The 17,587-nt window shown below is 40.2% G+C and overlaps 1 protein-coding gene across 2 annotated transcripts in view; it reads left to right on the forward strand.

Moving 5' to 3' along the window:
* Nrt (Neurotactin) overlaps positions 1-16,559 on the forward strand; it is a 96,505-nt gene extending 79,946 nt beyond the window's left edge. For both annotated transcript variants that reach the window (XM_071669528.1, XM_071669529.1), the window contains 7 exons: positions 2,337-2,502; positions 2,932-3,120; positions 5,648-5,816; positions 6,095-6,233; positions 11,413-11,578; positions 12,879-13,548; positions 14,453-16,559. In XM_071669528.1, coding sequence (XP_071525629.1) covers positions 2,337-2,502; positions 2,932-3,120; positions 5,648-5,816; positions 6,095-6,233; positions 11,413-11,578; positions 12,879-13,548; positions 14,453-15,216 — 2,263 coding nt within the window. In that variant the 3' untranslated portion in view covers positions 15,217-16,559. The remainder of the gene's footprint in view (positions 1-2,336; positions 2,503-2,931; positions 3,121-5,647; positions 5,817-6,094; positions 6,234-11,412; positions 11,579-12,878; positions 13,549-14,452) is intronic.
* The last annotated feature ends 1,028 nt before the right edge of the window (positions 16,560-17,587 follow it).

Consider the following 17,587-nt stretch of genomic DNA (forward strand, 5'->3'; position numbering starts at 1 on the left):
TTCATTAAGTTTCCAGCCACTTTTGTCTATTAGGCCCTTGTTTCTTTCAAGGAGGAACCGCCGTCAGTTGTACACTATCGTCTTCGTGACTTTGTTAAAGTCTTTCATAGGTCGCCATTGCACTTATTATACTCGTACATTCCTTGCCTCGTCAGGGTGTGACAGCTTGGCAGCGGGTAAAAGAACTACAACAAATATCATTCGTAAATTCTCCTTTTTTCGCCATTATTTTATTGGAAATGAGAGAGGTTAGAGTACATTTTACTGGAAAAGAGTTGGTAGTAGTAATCAGTTGGTTGATGAAAGAGAGGGTTACTTTGTACGTGTTATGGTATGTGTGCTGCAGATGGTGGACCTTTGATGACACATTTGCTCTTCCTCCTGACATATAGAGTGAACTTTTGAATTTGTACAGCAGTTGACCAAAGTCTGGAGAATCAGTCCTGGAGATGTGTAAGAAAAACATGGAGACTGAGGACGGCAACACAGAAAACGCGCGGATGTCCACGTTTTCAATTATGTGTCGTTTATGAGGTAGAGTCCAGTGTGGTAGGAAGGCTGGAGGGCCAGGTTATTACATTTTATGGTCGGGTCAGAGCACAGTGGTGTGGGGTGGAAGTACGGCTCCCAGGAACCAGCCCGTACAAGTTCTTAGACACTGGTGTGACCGAAGAGCCGGCTTGACTCACACTTCAGAAATAAAGGTGAAAATGTCGCCAGAAGCCAGATGATTCTTGAATCTCTCCTTTTTTTTTCTCTCTCTTTTTTTGTAGGTGACTGGTGCCGCTTCACCTTTGGGAAGAAGGGTGAGGCCTACGACCCCTGACCCTTGTTAGACATTTTCCGTCCCTCACTCTCCATGCCTTACGTCGCGCCAAGCCAAGCCCCACGAGAGTACCGGGTAAACCAAGCAATCACTGCTGCCTGGTGCGGAGGGGTCGGTGGGCAGTGTCCCAGGACGCTGTCAACCAAGGCCGCCTTAGAGGCAACCGCGTTCGAATTCCATGACTTCTGACGCAGGCCTGTGTCGCTACTACTGCTACTAGCAGTCACGACGTCCTCCAGTCTCAGGAACACGAATGGCGGAACTTTGTTTAAATATACAGTGTCAAGTACAGTAGAGTATCTTGTGTGACTGACAGAGCGAAGGGGAGTTACTGCTGGCTACCCTGGAGGTGGTGGGGGTGCGATAGGAAAGCCGTATGTGACGAAGCATGAGTGACGTGATAAGAACGGAGGCACAGAAGATAAGATAGAAATAAGAGGAAGACAAGTAAAGGTGTAGGGAGGTCTTCATGGGAAAGGTATGGTACTGAGAAAAGGATGGGGATGGGGCATGAAAGGGGCGCAGCCTGGCTCCCCGTCCCATTCCAAGGCTCCATCCTGGCCCTTCCCGCCTCGTCCCTAAGCCCCCCTTCGCCCCTTCCTTATCCTCCGTCTCCAGGCCCCAGCAGTACATGAAACAAATCTTGGAACACAACTGATTATCAGCGAGTCTTCTCCTCCCTCCCGTCCTGCCCCCTCACTTCTCAAGGTATTGTAAACCATTTCCTAGTCTCCCCTTCCCACCTTCCACACCCTCCTCTCCGCCTTCCTGACTCCCCGGTGATTTAAGTGTAAGTGCCACTTATGCAGGAGCGGCCCCTCCTGCCTGGAGTTTCTTCCCGCCGCTGTCGTCGACCAAGTCGTCCAGGAACGACCATTCCAGATGGTGTCATGTCGTTCATAACGCCAACTCTTGATGTCCTCTCTCTCTCTCTCCTCTCCTTTATTTCGGGGAAGAGCGGGGAGGGTGGGTTATGACAGTGTTATATGCCTTGTAAGGCTGAGATGGCCGTGGGCTTACCGGAGACGTGGGGGTTTTGGCAGGTGTGAGGTGACCAAACTAGTGCGTCGTACTTCCCTACTCTACGTTAGGCCTATTGTATGGTGTCAGCTTTTCACGTGTTGTAATACATCTCTACTTATGTGTATATGTGTCCCATACATATACATATATATATATATATATATATATATATATATATATATATATATATATATATATATATATATATTATTTCTTTCTTTTCTTTCAAACTATTCGCCATTTCCCGCGTTAGCGAGGTAGCGTTAAGAACAGAGAACTGGGCCTTTGAGGGAATATCCTCACCTGGCCCCCTTCTCAGTTCCTTCTTTTGAAAAAAAAAAAAAAAAAATATATATATATATATATATATATATATATATATATATATATATATATATATATATATATATATATGTTATTATTCTCATTGTTGATACATGTACACTGGTGTCATATCGTGTGCTGACCGTCCTTGGTCGTGTTGCAGGATGTCCGGGGTGCCGGTGGTGGGGCGTTATGTGGCACGGAGCTGGAGCAACGGGTCCGGGGCAGCCCCGCGGGGAGACCAGCGCCACCAGCCGGCACCAGCACCACGCCCCAGGTCACCCTGGAGAATCCCTGCCTTCTTCAGGAGGAAGTTTGAGATCGCGCAGGTAAGGCGACCGCCCCTCGCGTGTCATGTTTGTTCTGAGTACAGATAATTGGTGTTTTAGTTCAAATACAGCGTGCATAATCAGAAATTTAGGAGTAGCACTAGTGCATCAGGTGATATAAAGATTATTTAGGTACTGTTCTGTTCTGTTGATTTTCAGGCTCATTAAAGCTGCATTTATCATAAGATTTTCGTATGGTGTTTATAGGCTGAGAGGGACTTTCATAATAAGATAATTTTTATTTTTATAATTTGATTCAGTAAAGATTTTGAAATTTGTTGAAATATTTGTGATTATTTATAATCCCTGAAAATAATTGAATTTGCAAAGTTGTCAGTAATGAATGGAAAGAAAACTTCAGGGCAAATGGACATGAGTGACCAGACACATTGATCATAGTTATAAACTAAACCTGGTGGTCCTTTGCAGCGTGGCGGGGGGCGTGTGGCCAGTACCGCCCCAGGAGAAAGTGAAGGGGGCGTGGCTGTCACCGAGGAGGCCTTCAAGGACCCACCCCCGACACTGAAGGACCCCCTTAAGGACCCCCTGAGAGAGTCAACCAGCACAGACCCAATCAAGGACTTCGAGGCTACTTCTTCACCATATGATGAACCTGAGGTAAGGCGAAGGGGCTGGTATGAAGCTAAAGTGGGAGGCCAGGCACGAGGTGAAAAGTGGAGGCAAGTCAAGTGGAACTAGTGTGAAACAAGAGGGGGGGAAGAAAGGCATGAGGGGAAGGTGCGAAGCAAGACATAGCAAGGCATGAAAGGGAAATTTGAAGTAAGAGAAGAAGGCAGAGTGTGAAGGCAAGGGATAGATAGAGAAAAGGGAAGTAGATGGGAGGAGGAGTGTGGGAGAAGGGGGGAAATTGTACAGACTGTGAGGGTAGTCGGAAAAGAGGTAAAGAATAGGGAAGGAGTGGCAAAAGAGGTGAAGAGAGAAAGTTGAGGCAAGGGGGGATGGAAAGGATAAGGTAGAGATGTAAGATAAGAGGGAGGAGGGTGCTTTGATTGAGTAAGAATGGTAAGGGAACGGATGGAAGTGAGGTAAGAGTTGAGAATTAAAGAAGGCTAGAAGGGAAGAACTTCAGCAAAGGGAAGAGGAGGGGGATGAGACAAAAGTTAGGGTAGAGAAAAGAAGCAAAGCTGAAATTAAGATAAAAATATAGAACAAGGGAGATATGGTAGGCAAGAAAGTAAGGGAGGTGAAGTAAAAGGTAGATGAAGAGGGAAATGAGGGAGGGCTTCTTTGGTGATAAAGAATTAAAGAATAAGATTGAGGCAGGTGAAGCGAGAGGGAGGATGAAGTGAGATAGGTTAGATAAGAGGGAGGGAGGAAATTTAGGGAATCAAGGCAAAAAATAGGGAGATGTGAGCCAAATAAGGAGGAAGGGAGTTAGTGAAGCAGGAGGGAGAGATTAGGGAAGGAAATGATGTTAGAGGGAAGACTGTGGGTATGGGAGAATGATGAATCATGAGGGTTAAAAGAAAGTTGAATGGAAAGGGAGAGGAGGTAAATGATGGAAGTGGGAAGGATGATGATGGACATGAAGTAGAGGGACAGAAGGAAGTCTAAGCAAGGGTAGGTAGAGAAAAGTTACGGGAGGAGAGGAAGGTGAAGCAAGAGGGAGAAGGAAGATAAGCCTGAAGGAGGAAGGAAAGAACAGAAGAAATAGTCAAGCTTGAGAAAGAAGATGAGGGAAAGTCCATGTTTTTCTCAGCATTCATGAAGGGAAAAGGGCAAAGTAAGACTAATGGATGTGGAGAAGAGTCCATTGGAAAGACATGCCTGAAGATCTGTTAGTCTAATGTAGAGGACAGCAATAGTAACCTGGACTTCTGTTCTAGCTAGACGGAGGGAGGGAAGGAATAATATATGAGACTTGATGAGAGAGAGAGGGGGGGGGGAGGAAGGCAAGAGAGGAGGAGGTGAGGATTATGAGGCATGAGGGAGGAGAGGAGAGGGAGATAAGGTAGATGGAATGAGGAAGGAAAGTAGTTATTTCCAGTATTTTCTGATGATCTACTGTTGTAAATGTTTATGAACTGACTTTTCTTCCTTTTAGGTCAACTTTAGTGTTGTCCAAGGCTCGGCTGGCTTGTACCCTCTTCCTCCTTTTATTATTTTACCAATGATTTTTTTTACATGCATGCACATGACTACTTTGCATTCATGTGTCATCTTGAACTAGCGTTAGTTTAGGTCAGGTACAAACAGCTTCCTACACTTTCTGCTTTGTCACAGTTTATGCCTCTGTTCATTCATCAAGTGAGACCAGTAACTCCATTCATATTACCTTTATACCCAAAATGCTTCTAATGTATCTGGTCGTCAGTCTATCCCCAAGTATCTTCACTGGAAATATCCTTTGCTCAAATCACTCAAGTCTGCCAACAGTGCCATATCATCACCAAATTATCACAGACATCATAGTTACCCCACCTTTGCAATTGCAGACCTAACCCTCTCACAAAACCCTCACATTTACTACCCTCACCATCCTATCCATAAGCAATTTGAACAGTCCTTGTGATATCACACACCCTTTCTGCAAACCCATTCCACCTTGAATGAGTAACCTTTCTCTTTGCCTACTGGTACATGTGCCTTACTCTTTTGATAAAAGCTCCTCACTACTGATAGCTTTCTTCCCACACTATATATCCAGAACACCTTCCACAAAACATCTGTGTCAACCCTGTAATATGCTTTCTTTAAATGCATAAATGCCACATACAGATATGTATGTACTGTTTCTCTTGAAGTATTTTTCCACACCCATTCATCAGAGCAATTACTTGATCCTCACTTTTTCCACTTCTGAAACCACATTGTTTTTTTCCCATTCTGATGCTTTGTGCATTCCTTACAGGCAACCTGTCTCACCTGCATATTGTTCTCAGACATCTCATTTCCAAAACATCCACCCCTTCCATTCTTTTACATTCAGGGTCCAAGACATCTATACGACACTGTCAGGACTATTGTTCCTTCAAGCATACCTATCTTTGCCCACACAGACAGTTATTTCTTCCATACACCTGTCATTATTTTTCCTGTGTTTTTGTTTTTCTTTTTGGTATGTTAGCTGATAATAATAACAGCATCAAATGATGAATGATAAAAGAATTCTCCTATTCAACAGATCCATGATGTGAGTTTTAGAGAACCACGCTACTTGGATCTATTTGACCCTAGTGTGTCAGTTGTGAGGGATCCTAAGCTTGACCAGCCAAGACCTGCAGCCAAAAATCGAGCCCGTAGCTTCTTCAGCCGCACTCTCGCCTCCATTGCCTCCACAAGGGTCATCATAGGTTTGTAACATGGCTGATGCTTTAATTGTTATTGTTACCTTCTCATCACATCAATGATACCTAAGAAATTTTTTTTCTACATTACAGCTCATCGTAAGTCACATATTGGCTTGTTGATAGTTCACTAGTTCAAGGCCTGACACAATATGAGATATGTCTTAAAGAAAGTATTATAACATCCATTTTCAGCAGCCAGAAAACTTTTTAAATATTTACCAGTAGTTCATTTGATGTTAAATTTCTTTTGATTGTATCTACTAACTTATCTTGATCTGCAGGTTGTAGCATCATTCTGGTGGTGCTGGTGGTGGTCATAGTGACTTTGGCTTCTACCACCCATGGGGTGTTCTCCATACCTGATCCCCGCATTCAACACCCTTATGTCACCACAGTCACTACTTGTGGCCTTGTTCAAGGGTACCTATGCTTATGTTTTCTGTTATTGTTTGTAAGATGTAGTTTCAGGTTATATATACTCTTTGTAAGTTTTCATGAGACTAAAGTATTTTCGATATTGATCAAGAGCATTTGCATGAACACATGATAAGGAAGATGACCTAAATATGCTGTTATTCTTTACTTGGCTTGCAGTTTGTATGATACTTAAATTAACCTAGTAATTCTTGTACTTATGGCTGTTTAATCTGTCCATGAATAAGATGCTAAGGGAGATATAAATTGTGAGGGTCTTGGAGCTAGGGGATGGGTCTCCAATATTTTGGGGATGGTTGGGTGTGGGGCTGAGAGGGGAGTCAGTTGCTGGTTATGGATGACACAACTCTGGTTGTAAACTTGAAAGAGGAACCCCAGAGGTTGGTATCCAGATTTGATAATGAAAAATATAGGTTAAGAGCTAATGTGTACAAAAGTAAGGTAAGAGAGGATGAGACAGGAAGGTAGTAGTTGAAAGACAACCACTGACCAGGGAGGTATGTTACTGGCACTACCCGTCTGGGTATCGGGAGGCTTTGTGACAGCTGCTTAGTGAGCCAGCACTTCAGTGATTGTCAAGTTAGACTCTTCTGAACTTGGTAGCTGTCTTTTCTTTCTGCTCTGCCCACACCTGGACTGCTGGCGTACTGACAATCTCTCTGTGTCAGACATAGAACTTGACTGCTCTTAATTCACACAATTCATTCTTCATAACAATAGATTTTCCTGCTGTGAGTGCTCTGTTCTGGTCCTGCCTTTTGGCAGAACGGTTCAGGCTGTAGATAGAAGTAGGTTTTCAATTTTCTACTGTGGAAAAAACTTTTTTTATCCAGTATCTATTGTGCCTAGGCAGTGTCAGATTTGGAGATATGACAGCCACAAGAGCAGTCCCCTAGGTATTGAAGATGTAATTTTTTGTTGACAGTAATGGTCTGAAAAGCTTTATTTCTGTAGGTTTCATTATTGATCTTAGTTTTAAATAGCCATAAAGTCAGGAAAAACATACACTCAGCAGATCAGTCAGCACCTTCAAGTTGGTTCAGTTTAAGCTATTCTTACAATTTGGTGTCTGTCTTCTCAAAGTTAGGTTCTGTCTGTAGCATAGCAACAGGGTTTTATGATTCTGATGCGCCGAGAAACTTCTTACAAATATTAAGAGCTGGCCAAAACATGCCAAATGAAACTGTATGGACATGAGTTACTAGATTTTGCTCTTGCAATGGGGAAATTTCAGAAATATCTTGCAAAAAAAATTTCTGATCAGTTAAACATCAGATAATAAAGTTTTTTTTTGTATGATGATATAAATGACTGGAAAATGGAAATTCAGTGAAATCTTTGACAAGATGACATTTGATTTCCTTATCTATAAATTCATTTATTGCTTAACTTTGTAAGATGTATGAAGTCAAATAATCACAGTTGTATACTATGGATAAGGGCAGCAATTTTAAAATACAAATTCTAAGTATTAGGAATCATCTTTTGCATTATAGCTACCTCTTAATCGATACTGAAGATGGATAATTTATGTTTTCAACAAGGGTGACAGCATCATGTTTCTCAAAGTTTTTGGCAAGTTCTAGATTCTAAGTTCAGTACAGATGGGAGTTTTCTGGTGATGGAGTTTTTTATGTATATTTTTATCATGCCCAGTGGAGTGTCCCTCCTGAGGGAGGTAGCTTTAGAAACAAGGAAACCTTGTCTTCACTTTCACACATCCATTTTCTTGCTGTCTTGTTTAATACTCTATTTCCCTAGAAATGAAATAATTATATATGTAGAGTTATGATGGAATAGACTTAGAAGGGATTATAAAGATATGGGAAACTGCCCTCTTACATATCTTATCATAGAATTATTCTTTTTCATTGCATGTTTGTTATGGTGTGTCTTAAAGATATATTTATTCTCAATCCATGTCATTTATGTCTTTTTGTAAATGTAGAGCTTGGTTTCATATGTAGGATTTTACCAGTCTTTTCTTGAGAGGTAAGAAATTTGTAATGATTTTGATCATCATAAAATCTACTTTGAAATGGCTCTACCTTGAAAATTATTTGAGCTGAAAATCTTTTTAATGAAACTGAGATATCACAAGGTTGAACCTGTGTAATACATATATACACATATTCAAAAGTATCGTGGAATCTGTAACTCAAGATCTACAATCTCAGCCTGAAAGATATTCTTTATATTGTGTATCTTTTGTGATATTTTGTCAGACTCTGGGTTTAAAATATATGATTTTCTTTCATTGTAAAATTACTGGGAGATTTAATTTCCGTTTTACCTCATGTCAGTCTGATGTGAAGTATAAGTTTTACAAACTTCTCCTGTTTCGATAATTATTCCCACATTCATGAGAAATCAATAAAAGCCCTGTTTGACACTCACATTATGATAGTAAATTGTGTTTTGAAAGTTGAAAAACCTCTTCTTCCTGCAGGGGGAGCTCTTTGAGCATAGAATGCGAGTCCATCACTCTCAGTATGAGGCCAGACGAGCCCATCTGTCTTCCTCAGAGGGTTATACCCTCCTTCTATCCAGGGATAGGCTTCTATGCTGTGCTGGTGATATGACAACGCCTCAGGGCTCCCTCCGGCACCCCCTCCCTTGGCAGACCCCTCCTATGCCATGAAGGTATGCTTCACTCCATCATGTAACAAGAACAGAGAAAGGAGTGAGTGACAGGAGAAGAATAGAGGGGGAAGAAGGGTAGGGAATACAGGGAAAGGATTGTTCATAGGGCTCCCCTCAACTTTCAAAACCCAATTTCTTCCTTATCGTGGATAACCTTGTGAGCATAAGATATGAGAGTATGGATATATGAAGGAAGGAGGTTCTCTTTTAATTTTTTTTATTGTAGGTAGGGAAGGATTGTAGATGTATGGATGTATCCTTCTCAGTAGTATGAATTGAGTGTGTGGGAGGATTGGGCTCTAGTATCTTGAGGTAAAGATAAATGGAAAGAGTGTGTGGGAGGATTGGGCTCTAGTATCTTGAGATAAAGATAAATGGAAAGTATCAGATACCCTGTGCTCTGTGTCATCTAAGGAGAGGTTCCTGAAGGAAACCAATGACTGTGCCTTGTTGCATACATCCTGAAGTTTGACACGTCCAGTTTTATGATAATACTGTTGCCTTTGTAAGTCCTGTAGTGATCATTACAGGTAGCATTTTATAGGGTCTAGGATATAACAAACATGAAGTCTTCACTCTATTGATGGGTTTCATCCGTATATGCTTTTAGTGTAGTGATGCCACACTATCCATAAACATGTGAAACAAACACATTAACATCACATCCTTGATGCAGGCCCATTTTCGATAGGAATCCCCCCCCACCATCTTACTTGCACACATGCCTTCACCTCTTGAGGAATAATTTCTTACTGGATATAGTAACATTTCATATACCCCATTTATTTTTAGCTGTCTCTCCAAGGCCTTTCTGATAACATTATCATTTTCTTTCTCCATACCAACAAATGCGACACTCACTTCCTTCTCCTTTTCCAGGTAGTTTTCTTGCAAATTCTTCAAAGCAAACACCAGGTCTATACACCCTCTGTCTCTCCTGAAGCTGCATTGATCCTTCCCATTCAGATGTTCTATGCATGTCACCACCCTCTCAGTCACCACTCACCCATATACTTTATGGGTATACTCACCGTAAAGTAATTTGTACATTCACTTTTGTCCCCCCTTTCCTTTATATACAGACATTGTACATTGATTCTTCCAATCTTTTGGACACTTCACCCACTAAGTAGCCTGACTAATCAGTCAACAAAACTGTCAGCCCCCTCTTTCTTGTGAAACTCATCTGCAATGCCATCCAATCCTGCTACTCTTTGACACTTCACCTTATGCAAGGCTTTCACTGCCTCATCTCTTTTCACCATACCATTCTCCATGAATCTCACATTCCACTTTATACCACTTTATACATACCCAAACACACCACATTCACCACTCTATCGTGTAACACATTCAGCAGTCCTTCATAGTACTAACTCTCTCCTTTTTACCTCTTCTTTGCATGTTACCACTTTACCGCCTTCTGTCTGCTCCTCAATGTTACTCCCTCTTGTTCTCTAAACATTATTCAGCTCCTTGTAAAGTATTTCCATATTTTCTTTGAAGTGTATTGCTACCCTCTCAACATATTTCTTTATCAAATCTTGTACATTTCTTTTGACCTCTACCCACTTTCTCGTATACTCCTTCCAGTCATTTATATTCATGCTAGCAAATTAACTTCTTTTCTCATATATCCACATCCCACCTTCTGCCTACCACACACATTGCCTGCATATATAAGTACTGCCCTCATATATATCTCTTCCACTTACTAAGCATAAATTACCTGTAGAGGCTTACATCACATCAAGAATTAGTATCCTTGGTATCATAGAAATATATGCACCACTGTTAAATCAAGATAAATGCTCTGAGCGAATTGATTGAGTGTAGGCAGTTGATGTTGATGGAGTAGGGCATATCTCCATGTCTTTAGGGGCCTGGCCATGTGAGGTAGTGTTAAAGGGAGCCCTGTGGTTTTATCATCAGCACAGCATAAGAGACTTTCCTTTAATAAGAAGAGAATTACAGCTCAGGAGAGGTCACATAGGCTCATCTGGCCTCACACTGTGAGTGATGGACTAAAATTATATGCTTCCCTGTTGGAAAGAAAGCTTCATTCAAAAAGTTTAGATTTCAGATGAGAAGGTTCTTTCTTTTGTTGGTTACAAATTTTTTCAAGTTGTATTTTCAGGATTTCTGTTGGTTAGGCATAATACTTTTAGGCACAGGAAGATATAGAGATCATATCCATCCTTTACCTGTATAAGATATAGAGAAACTTTTTGAATAGAAAATTGTATTTGCCCCTAGATGTAAAAACACATCAGTATGTGCTTCCTTTCTTACACATAAATTGGAAGTGTGAAAATCTGACATAAATGAAAATTAAGAAAATGAAATTATGATATCAGTTTGTAATGTAAAGTTCCCACAGGCATGCACAGTATGTCTTAGATGGCACTTTAGAGTATATTGTGCAGAGGCATTTCTGAACTTATGATATTTGGCATTTGTATATTGGCCATTGTATATGGCTATTTTAAGGAACAGAGCTAAAGGAATGTTCTCTTTCCAGGTGTATAGAGGATGGTGCATATGTGTTTCGTGGGTTACCATATGCCGTTCCTCCTTTAGGGAAGTTGCGGTTTCGTCCAGCTCAACTTCAAACTGACTTGAGTGATTGCTGGACTGGAACATATGTTGCCAATGTAACTCAGCCATGCTGGAGCTATGATAGTCAGGTATGAACAAGTTAGACTAATGGGCTTGTTTTTGTACTTTTGTGTAGCATTCTATGCCTGAATCATCAGATGGCAAATTAACCCTTGACAAGTAAGAATTTTAAATCCTGAATGGAAGAGGTGAAAGAATGGCATAAGTGACTAAGGAAAGCAGATGTGGATCTTGGTAGAAAGTTGAATGAGAATTTAAAGGAGAATAACAAGCTATTCCAGGAAGCAAGTAAGATATGAGGAGACATTGTATTAAACAAGTGTGGGATAAAGTTTTCAAAAGATGGAGAGAGTATTTTGAAGATATAACTTGAAATGTTGGTGAAAGAAACATCTCTATTGTTATGCTGGAATTATAGGTGAGGAGAGAGGAAAAGGCATGTGGGGTATGAAGACAGAACAAAGGCAGAAGTTAGAAGAGCAGTAGAATTACTAAAGAATGGAAAAGATGATCAAGAGGATGAAGAGTGGTGAAGTGAATCTGAAAGATGTGTATGGAATCATGAATAAATGGTTATTTGCCTGAAGACTGGAAGAAGACAGTAATTTTTCCACTGTATAAAAGAAGTAAGAGTAAAAGAGATTGTAAGAATTGCAGAGGAATAAGTCTCCTCAACATAACTGACAGGTTTTCTGGTAGGATGGTGAATGATTTTGTTAAAGGTATTAGTGAACTCCTTGTCATTGAAGAACAATATGGGAGGAAGCAAAGACCAGAGTTTTGAGCTTACACAGGTAGTAGAGAAGGATGTAAAGAAAAAGGTGTATTCTTGGGAGTAGAATAGGCATATATGAAATTAATTGGAAAGCTGTCTGGAAGTTCTGACTCATTATGATATGAATGAAGACTTTAATGGTGTTCAGAGCTACAACTGCTACAACTTACACACTTCTAGTGGGCAAATTTTCCACTTAAAAGAAATTTGAGAATATTCTTATCTCTGATTTTTTTTTCTTTTTTATATATTAAGGTATGGCTTCCATAAGGACTTTTGTCCATGACTGTAGCCTTTGCCTTCAGCATCAAAGAAAGCAGTAACATTAAGATATACTGTGAAGTAGTATTTGCAGCAGTTATTAAGAAAATAGAGAGCCTTAAATACAGGAGATGGCCCCTTTAACATACACATTTATACATAGGGTTTTTAATCTTACAGAAGAATGAATAGCTATTGAATATAAGGCAGGTGAGTTCTGATGAAAGCTTTCTTTTTCAGTTCAGTGCTGAAGAATATATACAGATTGTTAGCTACAGAACAATTTAGGCTACAGTATTATTTGTGCTTTCTAAAATGAAATTAATTTGCAGGGAGCCATTGTTGAAGGCTTTGAAGACTGTTTGCTGATAGACATCTTCACACCCCAGCTTGGCTATGACTCTCCTCTTCCTGTGATAGTGTATGTAGGAGGAGCTAGTCTTGGTGGAGATACGAAGCGACCCTGGCTGCTCAGTAAGGCTGCAGTTCTTGCCAAAAACAAACGTGTAGTTGTTCTGGCACCTCAGGTTCGCCGTGGTCTTTTAGGTTTCTTTCCACATCCAAAATTAGCGGCATCAACTTATCCTCATACTGCAGGTAACCAAGGTGTTTCTGACTTGTACACAGCTCTCACCTGGGTACAGCACAATGTGGAGCACTTTGGGGGTGACCCAGAGCAAGTAACACTATTAGGGCATCAAGCAGGAGCGGCAATGGCATGGCCACTTATTACTTCACCATATGGACACAGGCTAATACAGTCTGCCTGGGTGACAGGCTCTGTGCCACTGCATCCTGAGGTTCCTTGGCGTGAAGCAGATCCTAAGCTGGTTGAGTCACTCAACTGTTCTACTGTGATGTGTCTAGAATCTCTCCCAGCTAGTACTGTGATGGAAGCTCCACCCTTGGAGTGGCGTAGCCCACAAGGCCGATCTTGGCTTGTAGCTGATGGTATCATTGTTCCCTTCGTCCCGTCCATGCCACAAGTGCCTCTCATGATTGGTAAGCGATTTGTCTGTTTTCTCTCTCTCTGATGTTTGTGAGACACTCATTCCTGTACAATACAGGTAAACCATACACCAGCAAGAGAAAATAATGTAATTAACTTTATACCAGTGATTTGGCACCCTTCACAGGTATCAAAGTAAATAAAACAAGCATAAGGTATTCATAACATGAGGTATCCATTACATAAAACATAATAATGGACAGAGAAGAATATGATATAGCAGTGAAAGACATTTACAGATTGAATTATACAAACTTCCATTTCGAACAAGATTTTATACTTTAATTGCAATATGAACTGGAATGATGTTTTGAAAGAATGACATAAACACTAACACAGAAATGTTTTATGGGAGGATTGGTGAATAAAGGATTAAGACTTTTGCAGGAGGTGAGGTTTACCATTACCTGAGATGAATGAGGCATGCACTGCCAGCCTTGAGTAGAGACATATGGAAACATTTAAGAAATATTCGATGTTCTAGCATCTGCTTGCCTCTGTAATTTGGTAGATTAATCAGAAACTGGTACACTGTTAATTCTGTTAGATAAATGTGTTGAATTCCAGATATATCAGTTCACACTACTCAAGATGGTTTTACAGAGGTACATAATTACTTGATAGGATATAGATTTAAAGTAAAGCTAATGATATCACTGATTTGCCCTTTTTTTAAGATTGTACTCTAAAATTTGGGTACAGTACCATGGTAGCCTAATTCTTAATGTTCATCTTATTTGTATACAATATACCATTTTGAAGATGTTTTTCTTGTGTAAACCTTAACATAATTTGTAGATTACTGTTATTCTGCTGCTTGGTTTTAGGTTATTGTTTGGAAATTTAAATGCTTCACTTAGGTTCTCCATTAACCTGACCCATGTCGCACTTTTACAGGATCGACCAGACAGGCAGCTGCACATCATCTTTTATCATGGCAAGAACGTCTTGGTACCTCTCAACAGCAGCTGCTTGATGCAGTTGTAGATGGCTTGCGTTTAAATGAGTATAATTATGGACAACCAGTCTGGTCAGGTAGCCCAGCTTATATCTATAATAACTGGCCAGGATCACCTGAGGGTCGCCAGGATGCCTGGTCCAGATATCCTGGAAGCAACGAAGAGAGGTGGCCACAACCCCCAAGGGATGAAGATAGAGGGTCAGAATCAGGAAGCTTAATGCCAGGAACAGCTGAAGCTGAGGCTGCTTTGGATTGGTATGCTGACTTAAAAGATGATCCATGGGTGCTCCTCACTACTTTAGTGTCTGATGCTACTGTGACATGTCCTGCCCTAGCTACTGCTGCTAGCCTTGCAAGGACCATTTTTCAGACTCATCCTACTGGGTCAGAAGATGTACCTGTTTATGCTTATTTGTCACGCCATACTCGGGTTAGCCGTGCTGGGACTTTAGCGGATGGATTGTCTGATGTTGAGTCAATTCTAGGAGTTTTTCAGCCTCAAACTGAAGATGATGTCCAGTATGCACACACAATCCAGGATATGTTTTTTCTCTTTATCAATACAGGTTCACCTGATTGGCACTCAGCAACACCTGCCCACCTAGGAGTTTATATGATAGATGAGAAGATTAACGTAGAGCGTACAAGACTCAAGTGTGAACACTGGACCAACTCGTCCCACTTTATCAGAAGATTTTAACGATGACAAATAGGCTGCGGCTTTCATTTACATAGAGTTTACTGTTTAGGCGATTATTTTATTCATTGACTATAAGACTCGTTTGAAAAACCTTGCCTTCACTTTGCATAATAGTATTTAATTTTTATTTATTTACTTCCTTCTCTCTGTAGACTCTAGATCGAATGTTTTGCTCGATAGAATGAAACATCAGCTCAGCCTGTTTTGTAAATTACCACTGTGCCTTTTTGATGCATGATTTCCAGGCAAATCTGATTTTCTAAAAATGGTTGCCTTAGTAATAACTATAGGATACTTATACTGACAGTCTCAAAGCCAGTGATGTAGTACCTACCTCATGAAGGTCTTTTCTAGTGAATTAATCATTGGAATAAAAGTTCATTGTATATGCACTGCAGATAAAGACATTTATTCAAGAGATCTGTGTAAGATTCTCATAGCATAAGTGAAATAATGACTGCCAAGCAATATAACACTGCCACTTTGCCTCTGATCTCACTGTGACGAGTAACGCAGGAACCCAAGTCTTTCAGCGGCTCATGTCACTAGCCAAAGATAATGAGCTCAGCTGGTGGATAAAGGTAGGTAGCTAATGTGGGGTTCAAATTCTTCAGGTAGATTGTTGGATGTATTTGAATGGGGAAACTTAGGTAAGCTTGTTTTTATGTTGAATGTCCAAAACTCTAATCTTCACTTTTATGTGGCTACCATTTTTCATCACAAGTGTGCTGTACTGTGTAAAGATATTTCAAAGTACATTGCATATATCAACATACTAACAAAAATCATAGAATGTTTTTATACTATGTCAGAAGGAATATTTGATTTCTTAATATGCTCTATTTGTTGGTTCTGATATTGGCTGATTTTCTTTTTGATAACGAATGTGCACATACCTTTTCATTGTACTACATGTACTTTATTTCAGTGTTTTATTCATACATAATGATTCATAATAATGTTAAATCAAATTAATGTCATAACCACAGTGATTCTCTAAACAAACACATCCTCTCTGATCTGGTCTGCAAGAAACATTTGTGTATCTTTGTAGATTGTTTTGTAACATATCCTCAAATTAGTTCATGTTTCAATTGATAAAACTTAGGATTATAAACCTAAATCTTTCTTGATTAATGTATTGGAATTCACTTATGTTTCATCAAAAAGACTGGATTCACCATGGTTTTTCCTATGTACATATATTAGGATTTTTAAAGTTCTGTGTGGGATTGAAACTAAGCCATTTTCTACATCCAGATAATTGATGTCCCAGTTGACAAACCTAATTTACTGACCTGTGATATGTCTTGTTTTGTAAAGGATTAAATATTGTTGATTGACAGACTCTTTTGATAACCTTATCTACTCCTTAAAATTGGGATTGGAGTATTGAGGATGCTGTAGACAGATATATAAAACAGGAGATATAGTAATGGATTCAAGGAAAAAGAAAACAAATTCTGGCTTGCCTGATGAACACACCTGTGTTATATAAGTTGTCAGGCATTGCATTTATTCAGATTCTGCAGTATGACTTAACCTTATATTTTCCAATGCAATCGTTTTTCATTATATTTCCTCAGGTCTCTTTTAACACCAAATCCATTTTTTTTTCATGCTTGTTCCCTGTTATCTACATCAGAGGTAGTGCCAAGAACAGACGAAGAAAAGGCCTTGTCACCCACATTCATTCTCTAGCTGTCATTTGTAATGGATCAACACCACAAGCCCCTATCCACACCATAGCTGCTCAGACCTTTACACGTTTTACTGCAGCTGCGCAGCTGCTTCATTTGCCTTGGTTCAATCAATTCACAGCATGTCCATCTATTTATCTTTCTATATCTCTGATGCATTTTCCCTCTTGAAACTCCATTAAAGGGGTGGCTGCAGCAATAGTCTCTATAAATAGTGGACTCCAGCAGTGTTTTTTCTTAACCTTTAGTGCCTCACCCTTAACAGGCCATTAGCAGAGGGAAGCTCTTGCCAGTGTTTGCAGAGGTGCTTACTTAATGTAACCACTAAGTACTACCTAATGATCCTACATACTATTTCTATCAAATGTTTCTACCTAATGCTCCCGCCTAAATGTTCTTACCCGTACTTGTAACTATTGCTCCTACCATTTTGCCAAAAGGCAGGGCTAGTGCATGGTGCTCTACAGAAAACTCTAGTTAAAAAGAATGAACTGTGAGTGTTAAGTGTTGTCAATTGTTATGTTGGACAAAGAGGGACTGTATGTTTGTGGACAATAGCAGTTGTCCACATGTTAGTGAGGCAGTGAGAAAAGACAGCAACCTGGATCGGAGGAATGAAACTTGACAACCACTGAAGTACTGACTTGCAACGCAGCCATCACTAATCCTCC

Source organism: Panulirus ornatus, chromosome 14 (assembly GCF_036320965.1).
Source record: "Panulirus ornatus isolate Po-2019 chromosome 14, ASM3632096v1, whole genome shotgun sequence".
Classification (NCBI taxonomy): domain Eukaryota; kingdom Metazoa; phylum Arthropoda; class Malacostraca; order Decapoda; family Palinuridae; genus Panulirus; species Panulirus ornatus.